Here is a 24,207-nt window from a genome sequence, read left to right as displayed (position 1 = left end):
TGTAAATGAGACTGCTTTCTTAATTTCTCTTTCTGCTGCTTCATTATTATTTTTTTTTATAATTTTATTTATTTATTTGACAGAGGAAAGATCACAAGTAGGCAGAGAGGCAGGCAGAGAGAGAGGAGGAAGCAGGCTCCCTGCCGAGCAGAGAGCCCGATGCGGGGCTCGATCCCAGGACCCTGAGATCATGACCTGAGCCGAAGGCAGAGGCTTTAACCCACTGAGCCACCCATGCGCCCTGCTTCATTATTAATGTATAAAAATATAAGAGATTTCTGTACATTGATTCTGCACCCTGAAACTTCACTGAATTCATCAGTTCTAGTAGTTTTTTGGTGGAGATATTAGGATTTTCTATATATAGTATCATGTCATCTGCAAATAGTGCAGGTTTTACTTCTTCCTTACCAATTTATTATGTTGTTATGTTTGTTCCCTCTAGACCTACCTTGTTGAGGTTTTTACCAAGAATGGATGTTGTACTTTGTCAAATAATTTTTCTGCATCTATTGAAATGATCCTATGGTTTTTATCCTCTCTTATCAATGTGATGTATCATGTTGATTGATTTCAGAATACTGAACCACCATTGCATTCCAGGAATAAATTCCACCTGATTGTGGCAAATGATTTTTTAAAACATATTGTTGGATTCAGTTTACTAGTATTTTGCTGAGGATTTTTGCATCTATGTTCATCAGATACTAGCCTGTGGTTCTTTTTGTGGTGTTTATCTAGGTTCAGTATCAGGGTAATGCCAGCCTCATAGAATGATTTCAGAAGTTCTCCTTCCTCTTCTATTTTTTGGAATAGTTTGAGAAGAACAGGTATTCCTTAAATGTTTGGTAGAATTCACCTGTGAAGCCATCTGGTCCTGGACTTTTGTCTGTTGGGAGTTTCTTTATTATAGATTCAATTTCATTGCTGGTTATCAGTGTGCTCAAATTTTCTATTTCTTCCTGCTTCAGTTTTGGTAGGTTGTTATGTTTCTAGGAATTTATCCATTTCTTCCAAGGTTTTCAAATTTGTTGACATGTAATTTTTAATAAAATTTTCCTGTAATTGTTTATATTTCTGTGGTATTGGTTGTTACTTGTCCTCTTTCATTTATGATTTTGCTTATTTGACTCCTCTCTTTTTTCTTCTTGCTAAATCTGTGTGAAAATTTATCAATTCTGATCTTTTCAAAGGACCAGCTCCTGGTTTTATTGATCTATTGTTTGAGTTTCCATATCATTTATCTCTGCTCTAATCTTTATTATTTCCTTCCTTTCTGCTGGCTGGGGGTTTTATTTGTTCTTTTTCCAGCTCCTTTATGTATAATGGCTCACACACCTTGGGGAAAAAAGTGGCATTATCTGGCTGAAGTTAAACTTATGAACCAACACTACTTTTAGGTATATAACTCCTGGAAAATCTCTTGTCAATTCAGAAACAGAGGGATATTTGAGTAGTACTCTTTGTAACTAAAAACAAAAACAGAGGAAACCACCAAATATCCACTAACAGAAAAATTAATAAATCAGGGCATATTCTTACAACATAAGATATAAAAATAGATTGAAGAAACATTATAGGTGTATCTCACAAACACTGAAAACAGCAAGTCACAGAATTATATTCACTATCCATTTATATAAACAACATGCAAAATGAAGCAGTGTATTAAAGAATAATACTCATTTATAATAAAACAATAAAGACAATAAAGTAAATAGTAGGAAATTCACGATAGTGGTTACCTCTAAAGGAAAGGAGAGATGCTATCAGAGAAGAATATATGAGGAGGAGATCTCAAAGCAATGAGAAGGCTATTTCTTAAGCAGGGTGGGTAGGTACGTGATATTTTTTCTCCCTGTTCTTTAATAGCAAATAATATAAATACTATACTGAATCTATTCAAGATTTAATGAAAACAAGTTTTAAAAGATAAACCCCAAAATATAAAAAGTGAACACATACAAAAGTGTTCATTGTTTTTAGGAATAAATCAATGCAAACTAAAGTATCATTTAAACTGATTAACAACAGATACCCTACCTAAACGGCATTGTTTAAAGCAAAGTACACTTGCATACTTGACACTGTTAATACTTAGAAACTTTGCAATGCACGATGTATGAAGGGCCAATAAAAATGTTCATGTACGGGGGTGCCTGGGTGGCTCAGTGGGTTAGAGCTGCTGCCTTCGGCTCGGGTCATGATCCCAGCGTCCTGGGATCAAGCCCTGCATCGGGCTCTCTGCTTAGTAGGGAGTCTGCTTCCTCCCTTCTCTCTATGCCTGCCTCTCTGCCTACTTGTGATCTGTCTGTCAAATGAATAAATAACATCTTTAAAAAAAAAAAAAAATGTTCATGTACGGGGCACCTGGGTGGCTCAGTGGGTTAAGCCTCTGCCTTCGGCTCAGGTCATGATCTCAGGGTCCTGGGATCGAGCCCCGCATCGGGCTCTCTGCTCAGCAGGGAGCCTGCTTCCCTTCCTCTCTCTCTGCCTGCCTCTCTGCCTACTTGTGATCTCTCTCTGTCAGATAAATAAATAAAATCTTAAAAAAAAAATGTTCATGTACTTTGGCTCAGTCATCTCAGATTAAAATTTTAACAAAAGAAAAAAAGAGGTAAAGCCACTGTGGAAAATAGAATAAAGGTTCCTCAAAAAATTAAAAACAGAAATACCATATGATCCAATAATTTCACTACAGGGTATTTACCTAAAGAAAACGAAAACACTAATTTATAAAGATACTTGTGTCCCTATGTTTATTGCAGCATTATTTACATTAGCCAAGATATGGAAGCAACCTAAGTGTCCACTGATAGATGAGTGGATAAAGAAGATGTGACACACACACACACACACACACACACACACACACACACACACAGAGGAATATCACTTAGCCATAAAAAGGAGGATATCTTGCCATTTGTGACAACGTGAGTGGACGTAGAGGGTATTTTCCTAGGTGAAATAAGTCCCAGAATACAAATACAGAGAACAAACTAATGGTTGCCAGGGGGAAGTGCAGTAGACGTAAAGGGGACTGGGAGACACATGCTTTCAGTTATGCAATGAGTAGGTCACAGGCATAAAAGGCACAGCATAGGGAGCATAGTCAATAGTATTGTTCTAGTGTACGATGACAGACAGTAGCTACACCTGTGAGCACAGCATAAGGTATAGAGAAGGTGAATCACTATGTTGTACTCTGGAAACTAATGTAACATTGTGTGCCAACTATACTTAAAAAAAAAAGAAAAAAAAAAGATCCAATGCACTGGTGAATCACAGTACACTTAAATTCAACTTAAATTCAAATATTTGATAAAATAATATAAACACTACAAAGTTTTAACTTTAATTGAAAAATTAAAAAATTATATATATACTGTGAGTGAGCTTTATAAACATATGCATATGATATAAAAAATAAAATGTAACACAAAAATTAAACAGCATGACGAACAAAACAGTAACAAAAATGGCTATAACTTTCTTGATAAGGTTTATATTATGTAGAGGGTTTTCTTCTTTTTGTCATTTAAGAAGAAAACCTTCTCTACAGTTGGTAATACTTAAAAAGACCAGCAGACTACAGAAATTCATCCCCTTATCAACAACATACATAAGGAGGAGGACATGTGATTTAAAATGTAGTCAAAACAACAGCAAAAAAAGAAATAACTGTCTCTACTTAAATGTCTAGGACCTAAACTAGTATGTATTGTTCCAAGATCATCTGGCACACAAAGACAGCAGGGTGTTTTTAGCTGTTATCCAAAACTTCCCTAATAATAAAAATAATGCTAGGGGCGCCTGGGTGACTCACCGGGTTAAGCCTCTGCTTTCGGCTCAGGTCATGATCTCAGGGTCCTGGGATCGAGCCCTGCATCGGGCTCCCTGCTTGGCGGGGAGCCTGCTTCCCCCCGCGACCCCCACCCCGCCTGCCTGCCTGCCTCTCTGCCTACTCGTGATCTCTGTCAAATAAATAAATAAATAATCTTTTAAAAAATGCTAGAATTCTACAAGTATAAAGTAGATTTATTGGGGCGCCTGGGTGGCTCAGTGGGTTAAAGCCTCTGCCTTCGGCTCAGGTCATGATCTCAGGGTCCTGGGATCGAGCCCCACATCGGGCTCTCTGCTCAGCAGGGAGCCTGCTTCCTCCCTCTCTCTCTGCCTGCCTCTCTGCCTACTTGTGATCTCTGTCTGTCAAATAATAAATAAAATCTTTAAAAAAAAAAAGTAGATTTTATTTACTTATTTATTTTATTAGATTTATTTTACCACCACAGTTCATCTATTCCATACATTAGAAGCTACGTTTCCTGTTGTCTCCTAAAACCAAACTTAGAAGATAATCTGGCCTAATAAAAAGATTCTGGAATCTCAGATTTCCAATGAAGCTTTTTGAAGCCTTTTAAAAGACAGTCACCATGTTCAGGCGGGAGAAACTAACAAGAATTCACGATAGCTATTGCAATGAGAATGGGGGAAATTCCATTCTAAAATACTTGAACATGTTAGCATTCCTCATAATTTTCTGATGACAAAACTGATGTGATATTATTTCTAACCCTGATAAAGCTGTTCAGTGACTGACTTGATAAGAGAAAACACAACAAGGAGTCAAAGACCCGGTTCCGAAACCACGTCGTTAAGTGACCAACACGTCATCTCCTGAATGGTACACAAGGCTCTCTTACGGCCCAGTCCAGGTTGACTTACCCAGTATCTGACTGCTTATCTTTACAGAGTTACAAAACTTTACAGAGTTCTAGCTTCATTAAACTATTCACCTTTCTCAGAACAGTCTCTCAACTTTGTGTGTGATGTGTTTTTTTCTTTTCTATTTAGTAGACCCTTCTCCTCCACGTTTCTGCCTGAAAAACTAATACTCATCCTTCAAGGTCCGTATCAAATGTCGAATTCTCTGGGAAACCTTCCCGGGCATCCCCCTGTAAAATTAATCATTCCCTCTACTGTCAAGCTTACAGTGTTGGTAAAGCAGAAATCAGTCTCAAGTTGATAAATGACTCTTTGTTTCCTATTTTTTCAAAATTTATTATTTACCAAACACCTATTTATTATGTGCCAAGTATTATCTGTGCAGAAGAGAGTTAACTGCAGGCCTGAGACTGGTATCCTTCAAAGGCCTATTTGCAAGGTTGGTCCTTGGTTAGCAGCTGGGAGTTGGGATTTCGGGAGGTAATCGTTTCCAGAAGATAAGAGTGGCTCACTGTGCCTACACTACTTATACAAACATTATGGCTTCTGCTGAACACCTGCTTTTAGAATTCTGGTATCTGCCAGGGAGAAGATGCCCACAGGAATAGCGCCCAACAACAATCTGGGCACGGAGTCCCTAGTGAGCTTTCACACATGCTATCCCAGCTCACGGATGGAGGAGTCAGGGGCTCCTGTGTGACTCTCCTGAGAGAGGATTTCAGAGCCTACACCTGGAGCCCCCCAGGCTTCCAGCACAGTGCCTTTTCCCTGTGAGTGTCTTACTTTGTCCCTTTCCATAGAAATCAATCACAGCCGTGACTACAGCTATACGCAGACTCCTATGAGTCCTCCTACAGCATTAAAACTGGGGGTGTCCTGGGGACCCTGAGACACCCATATATTATTTCATCTAACTTGCACAACCTCCCTGTGGGAAGGAGATTATTACTATAATCCTTATTTAATAGATTAGAAAATGAAGGATCACAGAGATTAAGTGACCTGAAATAGGACACACAATGACAGAGACAAGATCTGAACACAAATTTTCTGCTTCCAAGTTCGTTGCTTGTGTGTTTCCTGAGGGAAGGGAAGCAAAAACTTTCACACTGAAGGTTCACAATAAACAACTCTCAGGTTAAACAGCTAAACAGTCTAACAGTTTCATGTTAAAAAAATTGGGGGTCTACGCTTTTCTAAATCTTTAAAATTAAAAATATGGCAATATAAAGTATTAGAGGTAGGGGGACATACACCCTGAAGGAATAGTAAGTCGTGCACAAATTGTTCCTCATCGTGAGCCACTTTCCTAGATTTTTCTCCCTTCAATGGTCCCTTAAGCCCTCACACCATTCTGTGGTTTGGACATTCTCAATTTGAGGGTCTTTATGCAGGAAGCCTTCAGTACCTTTTAGTAAAGTCTTTGAAGCACAGTCGTAGTTTATTATGATGTCTGAAGAGCTTTGGGTCACTGGGTATTTCAGACAGAAAAACCTGGGCAACTTCCAAAGGCCCCTGTAAAATAAGAAAATAAAAGTGTGTTTTTGTCTTCTCTAAAATCAGAGGGAGAATATGCCTAAATGATTTTTTCTTAGCACTGAGATGGCTGCATTTACGCTTAATGCGTCTATGTCTATATTGAAACTTCTCAGGGCACCTGGACAACTCAGTCAGTTAAGCATCAGACTCTGGTTCAGGTCATGATCTCAGGGTCATGAGATCGGATCTGCTGTCCTGCTGTGGCTCAGCAAGGAGTCTGCTTGAGATCTCTCCTTCCCTCTCTCTCTACCTCTGCCTCTCCCCACCCTTGAGTGTACTCTCTCTCTCTAAAATAAATACATCTTTAAGAACAAAATACAAAAAAAACCTTCTCAGACAGATTCTGGCCATATATCTTAAGCTTCTCCTAATGCCAAATCTATATGCTTACATACTGTAATTAAATCGATGAGTATTTTTCAATGAAAAAGAGTAGGAGTTCAAGGACTATTATATTCATCAATGCATTTTTGCCTTATACATTTTACATTCCTTAATTTACCCTGGATGCAATCAGTTGTCAAGCCACTGGTTATTAGATACTTGATTCTGCTAAAATAGCTTCCCTCAATATTCCAAATGTGTTCTAACACTGCAAATTAAAGATGATCCCTTGGAGTGTTGTATCATTTGGAAGTAAAACCCCCAAATCATTTGTGTTTTGAGGGGTAAAGGTATTAAAAATATTTGTTTCTACTTTGGGAGGGCACTTTTGGCTTTGCTTCTTTAACCTAAAATATAGGTAAGATATGTGATATGAGTTCTTACTTGAAGCCTTTCTGGATTTTCCCTTACCCTAGCATATTCCCTAATCATCAGTAAGAGAATTTGAATGAACCCACTACAAGGAGATAATGGGATGGCTCCTCATCTGCATATAACAAAGTAACAATTGTATCTTATGATCATATATTATTAAAATTTTCAAAGTGATTCCACATTACTTATTTCCTCCTCATGACTCACTGTGAAGGAGAGCTGGAGAAGATAACCTCAGGGAGTATCTAAGGAAGCAGGCATTCACATGTACCAACTGAGCTCTAAAAACGAGACTTTTTTAGATCACGTTCTTTCAGTACAAGGTTTTAAGGGAAAGGCCATGTCAAGTGAATCAGTTTCTTCTTAACAGAATGTTTAAGAACAGATAAGTAGAAAAATACAAGCAGCACAGAGGGCAGGCATGAAAACCTTAATAACTGCATCTATACTAAAAAGATTTTTTTCAGTCTATCTTCATTTATATTTCGTGTCTTTTGCAAACCACTCCTAACATGTATCTCTTTCCACTTAATCTGATCCTCGAGGCCTTTGTGAAACATACTCATTGAATCATTTCCAATTCCACTTATGCCTGAAATCATGGATGACCACGCACCTGATTCACCGTTGTGCCTACAGACCCCTGGAGCACCATCTGAAGCATTTTGGGGTCCGCTGGATCCTGATGTGTTGCAAATGCCAACTCCTGGGTCTTTTTCTGCATGTCTTCAATGGCAACTTCAATTGGAGTTAAGATGATCTGGGTGAAATAACATCTGTTAGGTCAATGTACTGACTGAAACTATTTAATGAGCCTGATATAGAATCTTTTTTTTTTTTTTTAAAGTGGAGATGAACTATAAACTGTTTTCTAATAATAGAAATCCAAGCTTTAGATTCCTAAATGGGTGGGAAAAAAAAAAAAAAAAAAGCCAGCCTTTTAAAGCATAAGCGGAGGGTAAGCTAGGGATTTAGAAAAGAAGCCCAAGTTAATGACTCAAGAATGGGCAAAGTTCCCGGATGCTGCCCTGTGAGGGGCGGCACATGATACCACACCCACACAGTTCTCACGTGGCTCCCGTGTCTTTGTTTTGCTCATCCTATTCCCGTCTGGGGACTTACCTCCTCTTTGTGGGTGACATTGACCCTTGTCTTAATATAAGGAAAGGCATGAGAAGTAGTCAGAATGGTCTTCCGTTTAAACTGTTCATGAAGTTCCCCATGGGCACGGCCGTCTAAAGTGAAAGGTGTACAGTACATGAAACGGCGAAGATTATAGTTCTTGTCAAAATAGGTGATTCTGTCCTTCATCTCATATGTGTCAAAGTACGGCTCCACATAGGTAATCTGAATGTATGCCTGCAGGGGAAAAAACGCCTTCATTTTCTCACTGTTAAATCATCATTCAGTCCTTCTCCCGAAAATCACGGTCTCAGAGTTGCTCCTACAGGGCATTCGGTGTCATCCGCCATACCTTGTTAGGGTCTAATTTACACTTGTCTACAGGGTTAGAGTCCTTGATTACTTCTAAGACATCCTCTCCAAATCTTTCTCCATAAAATCCCTACAACAGAAGCAAAAGAAACCTTTTACATGAAGTTAACATCAAGTGAAGAACCTAGAAGGCCTCTGAGCACAATGAGGTCATTTAGTGAGTTCTTGTACAACCGTTTGAATAATTACAAAATAATTATTTAGGTTCACAAAAATTGTGTTAGTCTATTTATTTGATATTATTCCCATCTACTCACTTTAACACAAAACAGAACAATTAGCAGAGACAAAAGAAACTCGGTATCTTTGACATATAGGATCTTACTAAGAGTCTGATGTGGCCTGATTTCTTGCAGACATGGGTCAATGAACCAACACTCATTTTTATGAATCATTTAATAGTCCAGAATTTTCAAATAAAAGTGCTGATCTGCTGAAAGTTTTACACTGGTTTCAATTTTGAAAAGGCAACCCAGTCAAGAACGTAGTGACTTTCGTGAGCAGCACGGGCAACAGATGGGGCTATTCCACAGGAAAAATTACATCTGAATCTTCAAAGGAGAAGCCCTACTCTTCCCTCAAAGATAGTTTTTTAACAATCGAGTAAATTTGGAAAACATTGTGTCAATGTTTCCCAAGACTTACTTAGCTCTTGAAAAAGAAGAAGTCACACTTTAAGCCAATTTATGGAAGGTGAGCCCAGGGAAGTCACCAATAAGAATATAATATTCAAGAAATTAAGAGGAGCTGAGAATTAAACCCAGAACACGGCTTCTCAAACTCTTATGTGAATACAAGTCAGCTGGGGATCTTGTTAAAATGGAGATTTTTAATTCAGAATATCTGGGGCAGGGTCTGAGATTCTACATTTCAGTCTCCTAGATGATGCCAGTGCTTCTGGTCCATAGCTGCATTTTGAGTAAAAAGAATAAGGAGAGGTTGGAAAGAGTAACTATAGCAGGAAAGACTGGTAAATGCCATAAATACGAAAATTAGACACTGATAGTGAAAATGAAGAAGTTCTAAAGGTTAAGGGGTTCTAAGAAGTATTTTCAGGGTATGATTTCAGGCTTTTAATTTCTAAAGGATTCTCACTGGGAATCAGGCCAAAGAGATAATGCACGTGAATCAGAAATTTCTAGGGACCCCAGTTTCATCATTAGTTGTTACTTAATTCCTTACGCGTTTTTCTGCAAAATATAGGTAATACTATACATTTCTCTATAAATTACAGTAACTCTGAAGGCTGTGGGGTATCTAAAATATGTGCGAAGATAGAGCCACAAAAAAAAGTTAGTATTATTTTACTGTTGCCATTAAAGATTTGAAGGAATAGAAAGAATATTACTGTAGCTATCAAAAAAATCCTTATTCTCTAAAGGAGTAGTTTATTTGGCAGGATCTGGCTTATTAAATGATTCAATCTGGATCTGAAAGTCTATGCATCATAGAGAATACAAATTAAAGATGACATTTAGGGATGCCAGGGTGGCTCAGTTGGTTAAGTGTCTGCCTTCAGCTCAGGTCATAATTGAGCTCAGTTCCTGGGATAGAGTCCCACACTAGGCTCCTTGTTGAGTGAGGAGCCTGCTTCTCCCTCTGCCTGCTGCTCCCCTTGCTGGTACTCTCTCTCTCTCTCTCTTTCTGACAAATAAATAAAATCTTAAATTAAAATAAATAAATAAATAAATAAATAAGACATTCATAAACTACCACAGCATTCACCTCCAATCTGTGAGAGATCTCTGCAAGCTTGGTTATTGCAGGCTCCTTGTAAACAAATTCCTGTTCATCCAAATCTCCGAACTTGGTTCCATAAAAACCAACACGAAAATAGGTGCCAAACATCCGCTTACCATCCTAGGTGCAGGAAAATAAAGAAACATTACTACGAAGTCTTTTTGTTTTTCATATCACATTTACATTCCTATAGCATAAAATTCTCAAAACACTGCAAAAAAGATTTCATTCAAAATCCAAAATTTTATTGTTTCTCAAATGAAGGTAAAAATGAAGTAAATATTCTTTCTTTTTCATTATTTCTAATAAATAATGTTCTGCAATTAGGGCTTTTATCAAGTGACTATATCACATATGGTTTATATTTTTCAGAGTTTGTACCAACTGATTACCTCACATTGGTCTATGTTTTTAAGTCCCTATACTTTTGAGATAAATTAACTTATTTTCCTTATTGCAAGAAAAGATGCTTGGTAGAACATGAACTGTGTCTTAATTATTCTGAAATTATAGCATAATAAATAAAGTGAAATTTAAAAATAACACTAACATTCTTAGTTAGCATTTGCCTTTATACAATCTTTATACATATAAGCAATGAGATCATAAAAGTCAGGAGCCAAGTACATAGCACCTGGCATGGAGGAGACAGCCGGTAAATGGCAAGACCATCCAGGAGTCCTGAAGCAAACAATTTACAGTGGGTGTCATTCTGGCAATAAAAATACTATGTGGAAGAGTAACAAAATATGGAAGAGAAAGGGAAAAGTGTGTGAAAGATGAAAAGAAAAAATCTGACACGAGTTGGTTACTCTAAAGTCCCCAAACCACCCCCTGCTTCCATTAACCACACATTCAAGTACAAAGTACACTAAGACCATCTGAACTCTTACACCAAGCATTTGAGAACACATTCCTTCAATAAAGTTAAAATACTTGGAAGCTTTCTGTGCAATTCTTACAATTTATTTACAAAGATGTTTCAGAAGGGGGCGCCTTGGTGGTGCTGTTGGTTAAGCATCTGATGCTTGGTTTCGGCTCAGGTCTCCATCTCAGGGTCATTAGATGGAGCCCCGTGCTGGGCCTGCGTAAGATTCTTGCTCTCAGGGTGTCTGGGTGGCTCATTCAGTTACGCATCTGGCTTCAGCTCAGGTCATGATCCCAGAGTCCTGGGACTAAGCCCCACGTGAGGCTCCCTGCTCAGCGGGGAGCCGGCTTCTCCCTCTCCTCCCCACTCATGCTCTCTGACGCTATTTGTCTCTCGAAGTAAATTAAAAAAAAAAAATCTTGAAAAAAAAAAAAGATTCTCGCTCTCCCTCTGCCCCAAATAAATAAATATTTTTTAAAAATTAGGATGTTTCAGGGGCACCTGGGTGGCTCAGTGGGTTAAAGCCTCTGCCTTTAGCTCAGGTCATGATCTCAGGATCCTGGGATCCAGCCCCGCACTGGGCTCTCTGCTTGGCAGGGAGCCTGCCAAGGCCTGCCTCTGCTTACTTGTGATCTCTCTCTGTGTGTCAAGCAAATAAATAAAATCTTTAAAAAAAAAATTAGGATGTTTCAGATGGATTTTGTGGTAGTGCCTATATACGCAGCCACATGTAAGTATTTAAAAACCTCAGAATTCTCTTTAAGCCTAATGTGTCTTACACTCACTTTTCCTACTGAGCTCTTACTGGAAAGGCTGAAGGATATGTAAAATAAGTCACAAATGAAACAGATAATCAAGCAAAACAGGAAACTCTGATTCTTAATTTATTAGTTTCATAATACACCCTCCCCCCAAAATTACAGTGACTAAATATATCCCCACATTTCTATCCAGCAAAAATAAAGTTCTGAAGAAAAAAAATGTCTTTGAAGCTAAAAACAAAAACAACAACACAAACAAACAAAGAGGTCTCTAATCTAAAAAAATTTTTTCAAATTTATTTCAAAATTTAGCAGGTCTAAAAATTAACAGAGTTCCTATAGCAAATGAAATCTCTCTAGAAAAAAAAGTATTCAATCAAAATTCTGATTAAAACCATCCATAAGCTGGGGCGCCTGGGTGGCTCAGTGGGTTAAAGCCTCTGCCTTTGGCTCGGGTCGTGATCTCGGGGTCCTGGGATCGAGCCCCGCATTGGGCTCTCTGCTTGGCGGGGAGCCTGCTCCCCCTCTCTCTCTGCCTGCCTCTCTGCCTACTTGTGATCCCTCTGTCAAATAAAAATTTAAAAAAAAAATCCATAAACCAACGAAACAATATAAAAGCAAATTTTGACATAATCAAGGAATGAAGGCACTGCATGGAAAACAAAAATGGCATCTGTGAAAGAACATTGTGATTGTTATGTTTCAAAAATGCCACACATATACACACATACATTTCTACTTTTAGAAACCACAAACATTAAAATTGTTATTCTGGCTAAACTCCTCTCAGAGGTGTCCAACATAAAACACTATTCCAAGTCTTTAATATTGTGGCCTTTTAAAATATTTGAAAACTGCAATTAGGACTTATTTCCCTTAGCTAAACTTCCCAGTTCTCAATCATGTTTATATGATAGGAATTACTAACTTGTTTGCATTTTATTAGTTTTTCAATGCCACGTTTCCAAGTGTGGCATCCCAGAAACAGACACAATACTGCAGATGTGTTGTGATCAGCTCAGGGATCAATAGGCTCACTGCCGATATGAACTTGAATTTTATTAGTGCAGCTTATCACTAGTACTAAGCACTTAAAGCTCTTTTTATTTACTTTCTCATACTGACATTCAGTTCAAGGAAAAAAATTATTGAGTGCTTATAATGCGTTAGACACTGTTCATGCTCTGTAATATGAAAATAAAAATGAAAAGATTTGGCTCCTCAAGAAAGTAAAGGATATACTCAAGTAATTACAATACAAAGGGTTATGTGTTATACTAAAAAGTGGTATCAAGAAAGGAAAGATTCATCCTGCTGGACCCAGGTCACAGAAGAGGTGACTCAGGGTTCTACAATGCAGAACGGCTAACTGGATGTGAGAAGGAAGGAAAGAACATTTCAGCAGAGAGAGAAAGAAAGGAAAACAAGAAGATACAAAGCCATGAAACAGAATGTAAGGGAAACCATTCATCCACTCACATACTGACTGCCTACCATATATGCCAGCAAGCAGTTCCAGACATTTGTGACAGATCAGTGAACAAAAGAGACAAAGAGCGTGGTCAGGGTAGATCTCACCAAAAAGGTGACACCTGAGCAAAGATGTGGAGGAGGTGGGAGAGAGATTCGTGCGGATCTCTGGGGAGAGCATTGCAGAAGAGCGAGCCATTGTGCAGGTCCTAGGAGAGCAGCCTACCCAGTACACGTAAAGAACAGGAAGGCGGCTGGGGTAGTGGAAGCGGAGCGTGCAAGAGGCAGAATGGAGATCAGAGAGATGACTCTAAGGAGTTACCAGAATTGAGAATGAATGCGTGTGCACTGGAATGGGGGAGGGAGCAGAAGGAAGGTTAAGAGTTTGGGTAAATTTATTTCCAATTTATAAAAAGTTCTCTAGTGTGAAACCACCGACTCTTATCATGTTCACGAACCCATAATCAAATAGTTTCCGCCTCAGGAAAAAAACCACATCACTTCATCATATTTCCTCTTTAGACTGCAGAATCCCACTTGTTTTCTGCTTTCCTGTAACCTAGTCTCTATTCTCCTAGCATCACCTTTCCTTACCGTCATGAATTCTTTCTGAGTTTCCCATCATTCCCACACTCCAACTGATTCTTCCTTAGCAGTTCTATTTACTGATTCCCCCATCTTGTGGGTGATGAGACCACATCCCAGGTGAGCAAAACTGATCTGCGCATCTCTCCAAATCTCTAATGGCTGAAATGTCTTATGACAAATGGATCCCAAATCTTTTCTAGTTTTGTTATCTTTATTTAGCAAGAACATTCTATTGGGCTAGTTGTGCATTTCTACAACCACATCACTACTAAAAACTTGTATCCTCATCCAATTGTTTTCTCCTATGCTTCCTTCAAGGTTATTGATTTCTAAATAGGCATACCAGTATTTCAAACAATGGTAATCACCCTCCTCTTCTATTGGATCTGTTCCTCTTATAGAACACAAACACTTTTATCAGTTTCATTAGTAGTAGATGTCAACTTGGGAACATAACACCTCTTCCATTTCATTAGCCAAATTAAGATTTCTTTTTTTTTTTTTTTAAGATTTATTTATTTGACAGACAGAGATCACAAGTAGGCAGAGAGGCAGGCAGAGAGAGAGAGGAGGAAGCAGACTCCTTGCCGAGCAGAGAGCCTCATTCGGGGCTCAATCCCAGGACCCTGGGATCATGACCCAAGCCGAAGGCAGAGGCTTTAACCTACTGAGCCACCCAGGTGCCCCCCAAATTAAGATTTCAAGTAGCAATAATGATAATAATGATGATGATGTTATAGTAACAATAAAAATAATAATCTCCAACATTTTAAAACTACTTACTATGTGATAGACACTATTATCCCCTTTACACACATTATTAATTCTTTTTTTTTTTTTTAAAGATTTTTTTTTTTATTTATTTATTTGACAGACAGAGATCACAAGTAGACAGAGAGGCAGGCGGAGAGAGAGGGAAGCAGGCTCCCTGCCGAGCAGAGAGCCCGATGCGGGACTCGATCCCAGGACCCTGAGATCATGACCTGAGCCGAAGGCAGCGGCTTAACCCACTGAGCCACCCAGGCGCCCCACATTATTAATTCTTATCACATCTATGAGATGGGTACCATTTTTTTTTTGTTTTTTTTTTTTTTGCCCTCATTTTATAGGTAAGGAAAAATAGCTTGTCCAAGGTCACAGAGTTAATCAGTGGCAGGGCTAAGAGTTAAATACCAATATATTTGACACCTGAAGTCCAAGTTCTTAATTAAGTTACGAAAATTCCCATACCCTATATACTGATATACAATGTTAGGACATAAGTATGATCTCTGAACCATCTCCCACTTCTGGTGTTTTTCTTGAGAATTTTTGAGAATTTCCTTGAGTAAGTCTTTTGAGAATTAATGGGTACCTCTTACCCTATGGTTTGTCTTTCTCTGTATTACAACACTGTCCTCTGTACTCTAATACAATAACCAGATTGGTGGTTCACCTATGAAATATATTCTTCTAAGATATACCCTGCTACATTTCTTGTCAGAAGTTCAGTTTCAACCATTCCATGTCATAGTCCAAGAAAAAGAAATCACATCTAATATCGTCTACATTGTACAGGTTTGCTGTCCATGTCTTCCTTTTTCTGAAAAGCAGCATAAAGGGCAGAATACGATCAGCGGAACGGCACCATCAGGTGCCCAGTCATGGGTCTGCAGCAATCATCATGGAGTCACCAGCTACCCACAAAGTGTCTCCTCCTGGAGATAAGATTCTTCCTACCCGTATGTTTTCCTTAACTTTCTTTATATCTGACTTAACATTCCTGAGGTAAAGCCTATGCTCTTGGAATTTTTTCATTCCCTTCTTTCAGAGACTCCCCCACCTCCGTTATATGGCTGTTTCTAATTCTGCTCTACCTTTGCTTGCTTAGATGAGTTAATTTATCTCACTTAGCTTTAACATGGATTAAAAGCATAAAAAATTCAACTGAAACCATAGCACCAGAACTATGGCCAGTATTTCTGAGCATATAAAACCCAAATACTGCCTCATATTCGTGTCCATCTAGACCGATGACAAGAGTTAAAATATAGCCCTTTTGTATGTTTTGATCTCAAACGGTAAGGTGCCCCACTTTTCTTAAGCATTCCAGCAGGAAGAGTTTAGCTTCACAAAGCTAATAAGCCCACCTTCTCTAGCCTTTCTGGAGATAGTGAGATATACCTAATATACCAGTGATATTCCCTTTGAAGAAATATCTTCTAATCTTTAAAGAAAAAAAAAATAGAGAAAGTGTCACACGACTATTACTGATGTTTGGGGATTAACTATTCTAAAAAATCCAAAATTGCATTAATCTATTTCTGAAATTGATCACTGCTGGATACCTGGATAAATGTTTCTTTTAAAAATGAAACACACCAGCCGCCTGGGTGGCTCAGTGGGTTAAAGCCTCTGCCTTTGGCTCAGGTCATGATCCCAGGGTCTTGGGATTGAGTCCCGCATGGGGCTCTCTGCTCAGCGGGGAGCCTGCTTCCCTTCCTCTCTCTCTGCCTGCCTCTCTGCCTACTTGTGATCTCTGTCTGTCAAATAAATAAATAAAATCTTTAAAAAAAAAAATGAAACACACCAAAAAAATGATTAAAAGAAAATGAAACACACCCACAACAAATACAAAATCAGTATAAAAACTTCCATACAGGGTGCCTGGGTGGTTCAGTGGGTTAAGCCTCTACCTTCGGCTCAGGTCATAATCTCAGGGTCCTGGGATTGAGCCCTGCATCCGGCTCTCTGCTCAGCAAGGAGCTTACTCCCCCCACCACCCCACTTGCTTCTCTACCTACTTGTGATCTTTCTCTCTCTCTCTCACTGTGTCAAATAAATAAATAAATAATCTAAAAAAAAAAATTCCATACAGAAATTCAGTATTTCTCTTTTCCTAGAAATATTTTAAAAATGCAATCATAAGAAAGAAATGATTAAAACACCCTTTATTTCCTATTATTGCCAGAAAAAGAAATGGGCTTGGGAAAAGAGAAAATAAAGGTGAACACTAAATAGCTATTAAGGTACTGAGATCAGTAGAGCAGGTAAGAGCCACCAAGATTTGTGACGGGTCCCTGATTTGTTCATTTGCGTGGTAAATACTTAACCAAATTGCTAAGTGTCAAGTTTTAGAGTTATCTTTTACACACACACACACACACACACCCTCAAAAGCTTTGCCAACTCAAATAATTTATACCAAATCAAAGAGTATAATGAAAAATGAAACACACTGCTAATACATAAGCCCAGAAAGTCTTTTCCTGTAAATCAGGTAGTCAGTTATCAATGCAAAGAGCCTTTCTACACAATGGATAAGTCATCCTTACTGGAAATTAAACCAGTGAGTTCTCTGAGAATACTAGGATATTAGCTAGGAAACATAGCTTTTAGAAAAAAACAAAATTACTGAAGTTTTCCCAGAGTTAAAAAGAAAAATATTCACAAGATAGGAACTTACCACAATAGACAATAGTAAAAGTAGGGAGTAGGGTCAGCAACCAGGGGCAAGAGAGAAGAGAAAACAGAAAGCATTTTAATTAGGGAAATTTCAAAACAAATAAGCAGCAAATGGTGGCAAACACATTTTTAAAATGCAAGCATCCATTTAAGTTTTACAAGGGAAAAGCAAAAAACAAACGTGCAACAATTTTAGAAGCTACAAAGCTAAAAGTCCAGTGAAAGGCAGTGACAAGAATATAAACAGAAAAATAAAGTCTGTGCGACTTTTACCATGCAATAAACATGATGACAGAATGATATTAATGTCATAACCAGTGAAAATTGTACCTTTCAGGGGTCGATTTAGCATCAAGCCAACTAGAAATAAAATGCTCAGAGGTTTCAATATATCTTCTTTCATGCCTACTTTTCAGCTAATTTCATTTCATGTGAGGAAATCCATAAGGAACATTACCACTCCTAGATTAACCATGGCAAGTCTCTTTCTAGATCTCTTAACTGAGCCACAGAAATGAGGAATTATGTATTAGATATTAATAAGGCCATATACATTGAATCTGGAGAATTAAGGTAGATGTACAAGTACTGGCTTCCTCTGAAGAAAACCAGAGGTTTTCAAATTCAGAGATGGAAGAAACACAGTAGTAACATTTATTTCTATGGGTTTCTATTTGGGTCCCCAAATAAGGACCGCAGTGCAAAACCAGAGAAAGTGTAAGGTGCTGAGCCAACACAAATGCGACCTCAAAGTGAAAGGCAAAGCAGACACCTTTACAAATAAACATTGCTTAAAATAAACCCGATTTATTAATACCCTGGCTTTACCGCATCAAAATAGATTAGGGCACATCTTCCAGAACTCTTTTCTTTACAGAAAGTTCTAAAATAACAGCAATCAAATCTTTCTGGCTTTTTTCAGGTAAAATTTGACTCATGCATTACTTTTCACAAGCCTACCTCCTACATAAAAGGAAGTCTATATGTAGTCTCCAACACAAACTTTCAAACTGTCAGTATAGGAGGTCAAAGTAAATTTCATGTTCTGCCAGTCTCTCTATCCCTCCCACCAACAAAATTTAAATGACAAAGTGAATTTCTTCCCTCAGGAGTGCTCATACTCAAGGTGAAGTGACTCAAGATCAAATCAACACATTATTTCATCAATTCTGAGACGCACATTTTTTTGGACCACATTTTAATATCCCTGTAGCTGGCATTCATCTTTCAACCGATAGGATGTTGTGATTCAATAAGTTTCCTTTTCTTTCCTAAAGCCATATAAAATAATGGTAGGTCTTATAATTGATGGCGTCTTTGATCAGATGAAATACGGTATTTTCTATTTACACCTCTGAGCAATAACACATAAATCGACCTCTGTAAAATGAGGTGAAACAATATGGTTAAAAAAAGAAATCCGTGTGTAAATGTTGATGAAAGAAAATGCTTCAAAGGATAAAAACATACTAAAGTGATGACAAAGTGGCTCATTTACCAAAGAATCTCATTAGTGTAACATGAATTTCCATGCACTGCCTACAACCTCTTAATAATAAATTGTTTAAAATAACTTACAGTATTTAAACAAAATTTCTTTGGTTAATGAATTCAGTTGATAGCAGATAGCAACAGAATGCCCACAGCTAGCACATGTGGGCAAAGCATTGGCATAAGAAATCTGGTCAAATCAATCTATTAGTGTCTTTAACTAACTAAAACATTACCTACCTCCCAGCCAGTACTCTGTATAATAAAAAGTAAAAAAGGGCAGGTCATAAAAAAAAAAACTGTTTTAAAAGAACAAAAAAAGGCCAAAGGAACTTGAGCACTGTAAGGTACCATAAACCATAAATTCTCCTCCTCAAATAGAAGATAGCAGGATATTTTAAACACCATATTCTTTCATTTAAGATTTGTAATAATTTCCTCAATTGCTTATTCAAAACCTAAGTAGTTAAAATTTCACTTTTAAAAACTTTAGTAAGGGAAACTAAATTTTGGTGAAAAAGAGGCAGCTACAGATTCCATCAATGTGTCTGAATTAGACCTCTAACTAACGGGAGCGGTGCCTCGCTGAACTACCCAGGGTAAACTGGAACAGAAATCGCAATTTTGTTCAAATGCCTATAATACAAATGGAGGAAAATTTCTTGCAAACTACTAGCTCCAGGTGTTCCAGAACGGACATGTAACTGGCAGTGAATGTACAACTGATTAGAATAAGACCCACCTGTTACCCTCATGAATTGTAATAAATCTCTGGCAACTTCACTGTTTTGGTAGAGGACAATAAAATATTGGCTTAACAGTACAGCAGCCCTGTTTTAAGACTATTAAAGTTTTTCAAATTGTATCAGTTCATCCAGAACAGCTTAGCCCACAGTGAGAAAGAGGAGGTCAAGCTGACAGACAGTAGAGCAGGATCAGTAATGAATACAAAAGTGGATACTCAATACTCCACGTCCTTCTCGGATGATGGTAGCAGATGACAGCACAGGTAGCCCGGGAAGGGAAGGGAAAGTAGGGAAGGAGGAGGCTCAACAGGCTGTCTCAGAGTATTTTAACAGAGCCAAGAATTTAGTTTCAGGGAAATCAATTGCTAGTAGTCTGCTTCATTTTTAAACCAAGCCTTATTTTGATTTTAATTTTGGTGATAATATGTGGATCCCATGAACTATAAACAAGCACTAAAATCATAATATCATAATTGAATAAACATAAGACAACAGTTTTATTATTTTCACTAAATATTATTTTCATATTAGAAATATATTAAGGGATGATTGAATGGAACATCTAGGAAAATGAAGCTGAGTTGAAAACATTAACAGTATTAGTTTATCAAATTTTCATGAATTTAATAAAAATCTAACTTAAATAAAAATCTTTTTTGGCAGCAAAAGAATCAACTTAAAAATCACATTCACAATTTTAACCCACAGTTGAAACAGAATAGAACTAATAATTTTTTAAAATTTGCCAACTATTAATAATTTTTAAAATTGAAGAAAAAAAGCTATGTACAAAGTTCATGATGATCATGATCTACTTATCTCTCTCCATGAACTCTCACCATGAACCATCATTTGGACACTGTTCATTTGTAACATGATTAAAATTGTCATTTCATCCAATCTAGTTTGACATTAGTACAAAGCAACACTAATGCTTTCAGACAGTTTTCTCCATTTACACTGAAGCTAGAAAGTGCAATCATTACCTGATGAACAATTTTGCTGAATGCTTCTTGAAGTTTACCATGAATTGTGGATAGTTTCTTTGCATCCCGATTAGCTTCGTGAATAGGAATAAGTACTTTGTAAACCTCATTTACTGCTTCATACATGCCAGCCTATAAGAATAATGTTATATTGTTTTCTCTTACATCAATATGAAAGTAAAGAATTACAATTTATGAATTCACAATACTTCCACTAAAGCAATACCACTGAAGCTTTCCCAACAGGACATAAAAACAAACACTACTAACTTTTAATTTTATTAAGCCTTAATAAAAGAATTTTGCACAACACACTATCTCTTCTGGATATGTATGTATGGGTATATTTAACATACCCACCATATATATATATGCATATTTAAATTTCTATTTAATTTAAATTAACATTCTACTATCTATGCAGTAATTACTTCACTAGTGTGTACGTGTGAGTACTTACAGATGCATATAAACTGTGGCAGAAATTAATTCTGAGCAGAGGAATAAAAGAAATCCAATTACTACACTGGTAACGGGTATCAGATGACCGGTGGTATCCTGACAAACTAAAATTATTTACATTTCTAAAATACTGAATTGACACAGGGAATCTTATTGAAAATATCCTGTGGGGGAGAAAAATCCGTGATCTTTCACCAAATTTAAGGAGGTTCTGAGCTATCAGAATTTATTCTACCAGGGGCCAGCTGGCCGGCCAAGGGCTGATCTGCTTATAATCAGAGTGATTGACAACATGTGTTTGTACTGTTATTCCATTTCCTTGTCCTTAATAATGGGTTGCAGTGAAGGAAGAAAGAGGTGTTTTCCAAGAGCTGCTAAGTTCCTATTACCTCACAAATTGGCAAACATTTTCCCAAGGACATAAACATATGGTTCTTAAGTTTTTTAGTAGAAGTTCACAGGAGTTTAAGTGATCACATAACTGTTATAGTGAAATATATATAGTGTAACTAAAATGCCCCACTAATTATGGTAATTAAGATCAGACAGATTGGGGGGTTGCCTGGGTGGCTTAGTTGGTTAAGCGTCTGCCTTTGGCTCAGGTCATGATCTCAGGGTCCTAGGATCGAGCCCTGCTGAGCAGGGAGCCTGCTTCTCCCTCTGCCCCTCACACCATTCATGCTCTCTCTCTCCCTCTCTCTCAAATAAATAAAATCTTTAAAAGAAACCTTTTCTTTAAAAGAAAAGATTAAACAGACCAGTTGAAAAATAGTGGATTTCATAATTATATGCTATTACAAAAGAACTTCCGTAATACAGGCTACTGTATTACTGTGAATTATTAAAATTATATACACAAACACAGAGTGTGTATTTATTAAAATATTCCATTAATTGCAAAAGCATTTTCTTACTGCTAGTTCAGATCACTTAAAATGAAACTCAAGGAGCAGGGATCCAGGGGAGCAATCAGGACAGTTGAGGTTCTCAGACGGGAAATTTTTTTTTTAAAGATTTTATTTATTTATTTATTTATTTATGTGACAGAGATCACAAGTAGGCAGAGAGGCAGGCGGAGCGGGGGAGCAGGCTCCCCACTGAGCAGAGAGCCCGATGTGGGGCTCGATCCCAGGACCTCGGGACCATGACCTGAGCCCAAGGCAGAGGCTTTAACCCACTGAGTCACCCAGGCGCCCCCTCAGATGGGAAATTTTAAAATTTTAAAATTTTTAAATTTTAAAATGGCCAATCACCTAACATTCTTAGAATCTCAGAATAATTATATTTAAATAAGCTGGCTGTAAGCGGGAATGATGAAGAGGATGGTAGTGGCAAACACTAATACTTCCCTGGAGCCAGGCACTGTGATAAGCACTTCACATATATTAACTCATTTAATCCTAAAAGCATTCCTATGCAATTCTTATTACGCATTATTCATTATTATGCATTTAATGGATGAGAAAAGCAAATCACTGATAAGTTGAGTAATTTGTGCCTAAAGTTACTGAACTACTAAGGCAGCAGAGCCACATATGAATTTGGGCTGTACGCCTTCTAAATAGATGCCCTTAACCAATACATTGCAGGGTAGGGTAGCCAGGAGACTAACCAATTCCCTATAGCAGAATAATGGTGAAGAAGGGCAGCACTGCATATTATGTGAAGCTTCCCCCTTACCCTAACACGAACTTCCAGTCTCCTAAACCTTGGGACACTAAATACCCAACGGAAATGTCAAAGACAGTACATGTCCCTATTACCACAGTTTAAGAAAGGAAGCAGGGTTTCGGCTAGCTACCTTTCCCTTCTCCAATAATCATCCCATCTTGGATCAACAAGACTGCTTCAGTTCTTTACACAGACAGGAAGGGACAAGGACTGACATTACAACATGGTACAGTAGTTCAGGCAAGGGATCGAGGATGTAGTTCATAAAGCTCCTGGTAAGCTCCAGGTCTCTGACACTTCCTAACAGGGCTCACTGTGCAACCAGTGAGATGAGGGGCCATAATTTTCCTAAGCACCAGGGCAACATTCAAAACACTCAGAAAAAGATTCTTCCTTTCCTCCAAAAGACCAGTTCTAAAGCTAGAGCCACATTAGTCTACTCACACAGGAACTTAAAATCATCCAGAGGTTTTCTGTTTCTTAATTTTAGGTTTTAGAAAATGTTTGGTGGTAAAAATTTTATAAACAAACAAAAAAAAAGTCTGTTACAGATTAAGTGATAATTCATAAATAAGCAAATGAAAAACACTAGAGGAAATGACAGATTATTAAGACAAAAAGGAGTGAAACTGATGAATCTACAGAGAAAATCTGTTCCTAGATAGTTTTCAAGGTGCTTAGAGAAAACTATCATAAAGGAAAAGTAGGGTCATAGGCAGAGAGAATATACATATCATGAATAATTCAGAGGTATGTATCTGTGGAAAGAGAATGAACAGGAGTCATCTACCATAGAGAAAGAAGCAGCTGCTTGTTCCAGTAATCCCACGAGTCCTGACTCAGTAAAGTACTTTCCAGAGCAGATACCTTCTTCATCTGGAGATACCACATCATCTGAGACTGCAGATTCTTCTAAAACATTAGATGAAATATTCTGGGGGAGAAAATTGAAACGGCTTTTGAAATGGAATTAATTTCTTAGCATGAAAAATGTATATGAGGAACTAACTGAAGATGAAATATTAATACCAGCTTGGGTTAAAAAAAGGTGGGGGTAGTCAACACAGAGATAAAAGACAAATCTCCAAAATCTTTCAGTATTCTGAAGATGACAATAAATGGTAACATTATTAGCAACTTTTCCATTAATAAAAGTTGTGAGATAAAAAAATTAAGAAAAATCGTGGGCTAAAGAAAATAGTAATATGATACAGGACTACTCAGGAGACTTAAACAGTCTTTATTTTTAACTTAAATGATCTTGTCAAAACTCCCCATGAGGAAAATTAAGATGCAATATGGCTTGGCTTGCCTAACACACATTGAGTTACTGAACAAACTCAGGTATAATAAAAGCTAATGAGATTGGAATCAGCCATTATTTCTAAAGGAGAAATAATATATACCACCTTAAATATTTTAACCTAAACATTTATAGCAAATATACACTCATTTGACATTTT

At 37.6% G+C, this 24,207-nt stretch overlaps 1 protein-coding gene across 2 annotated transcripts in view; it reads right to left on the bottom strand.

The window, feature by feature from the left end:
* DOCK7 (dedicator of cytokinesis 7) overlaps window positions 1-24,207 on the bottom strand; it is a 220,360-nt gene that overhangs the window by 8,707 nt on the left and 187,446 nt on the right. For both annotated transcript variants that reach the window (XM_080800321.1, XM_080800322.1), the window contains 7 exons: window positions 23,535-23,678; window positions 20,612-20,743; window positions 10,243-10,377; window positions 8,498-8,587; window positions 8,146-8,382; window positions 7,640-7,783; window positions 6,134-6,240 (listed from right to left, as the gene is read on the bottom strand). In XM_080800321.1, the coding sequence (XP_080656447.1) occupies window positions 6,134-6,240; window positions 7,640-7,783; window positions 8,146-8,382; window positions 8,498-8,587; window positions 10,243-10,377; window positions 20,612-20,743; window positions 23,535-23,678 (989 nt within the window). The remainder of the gene's footprint in view (window positions 1-6,133; window positions 6,241-7,639; window positions 7,784-8,145; window positions 8,383-8,497; window positions 8,588-10,242; window positions 10,378-20,611; window positions 20,744-23,534; window positions 23,679-24,207) is intronic.

Source organism: Martes martes, assembly GCF_963455335.1.
Source record: "Martes martes genome assembly, chromosome: 4".
Taxonomy (NCBI): domain Eukaryota; kingdom Metazoa; phylum Chordata; class Mammalia; order Carnivora; family Mustelidae; genus Martes; species Martes martes.
The sequence above is the reverse complement of the archived record's forward strand: the minus strand, read 5'-3'. Positions and strand labels throughout refer to the sequence as shown.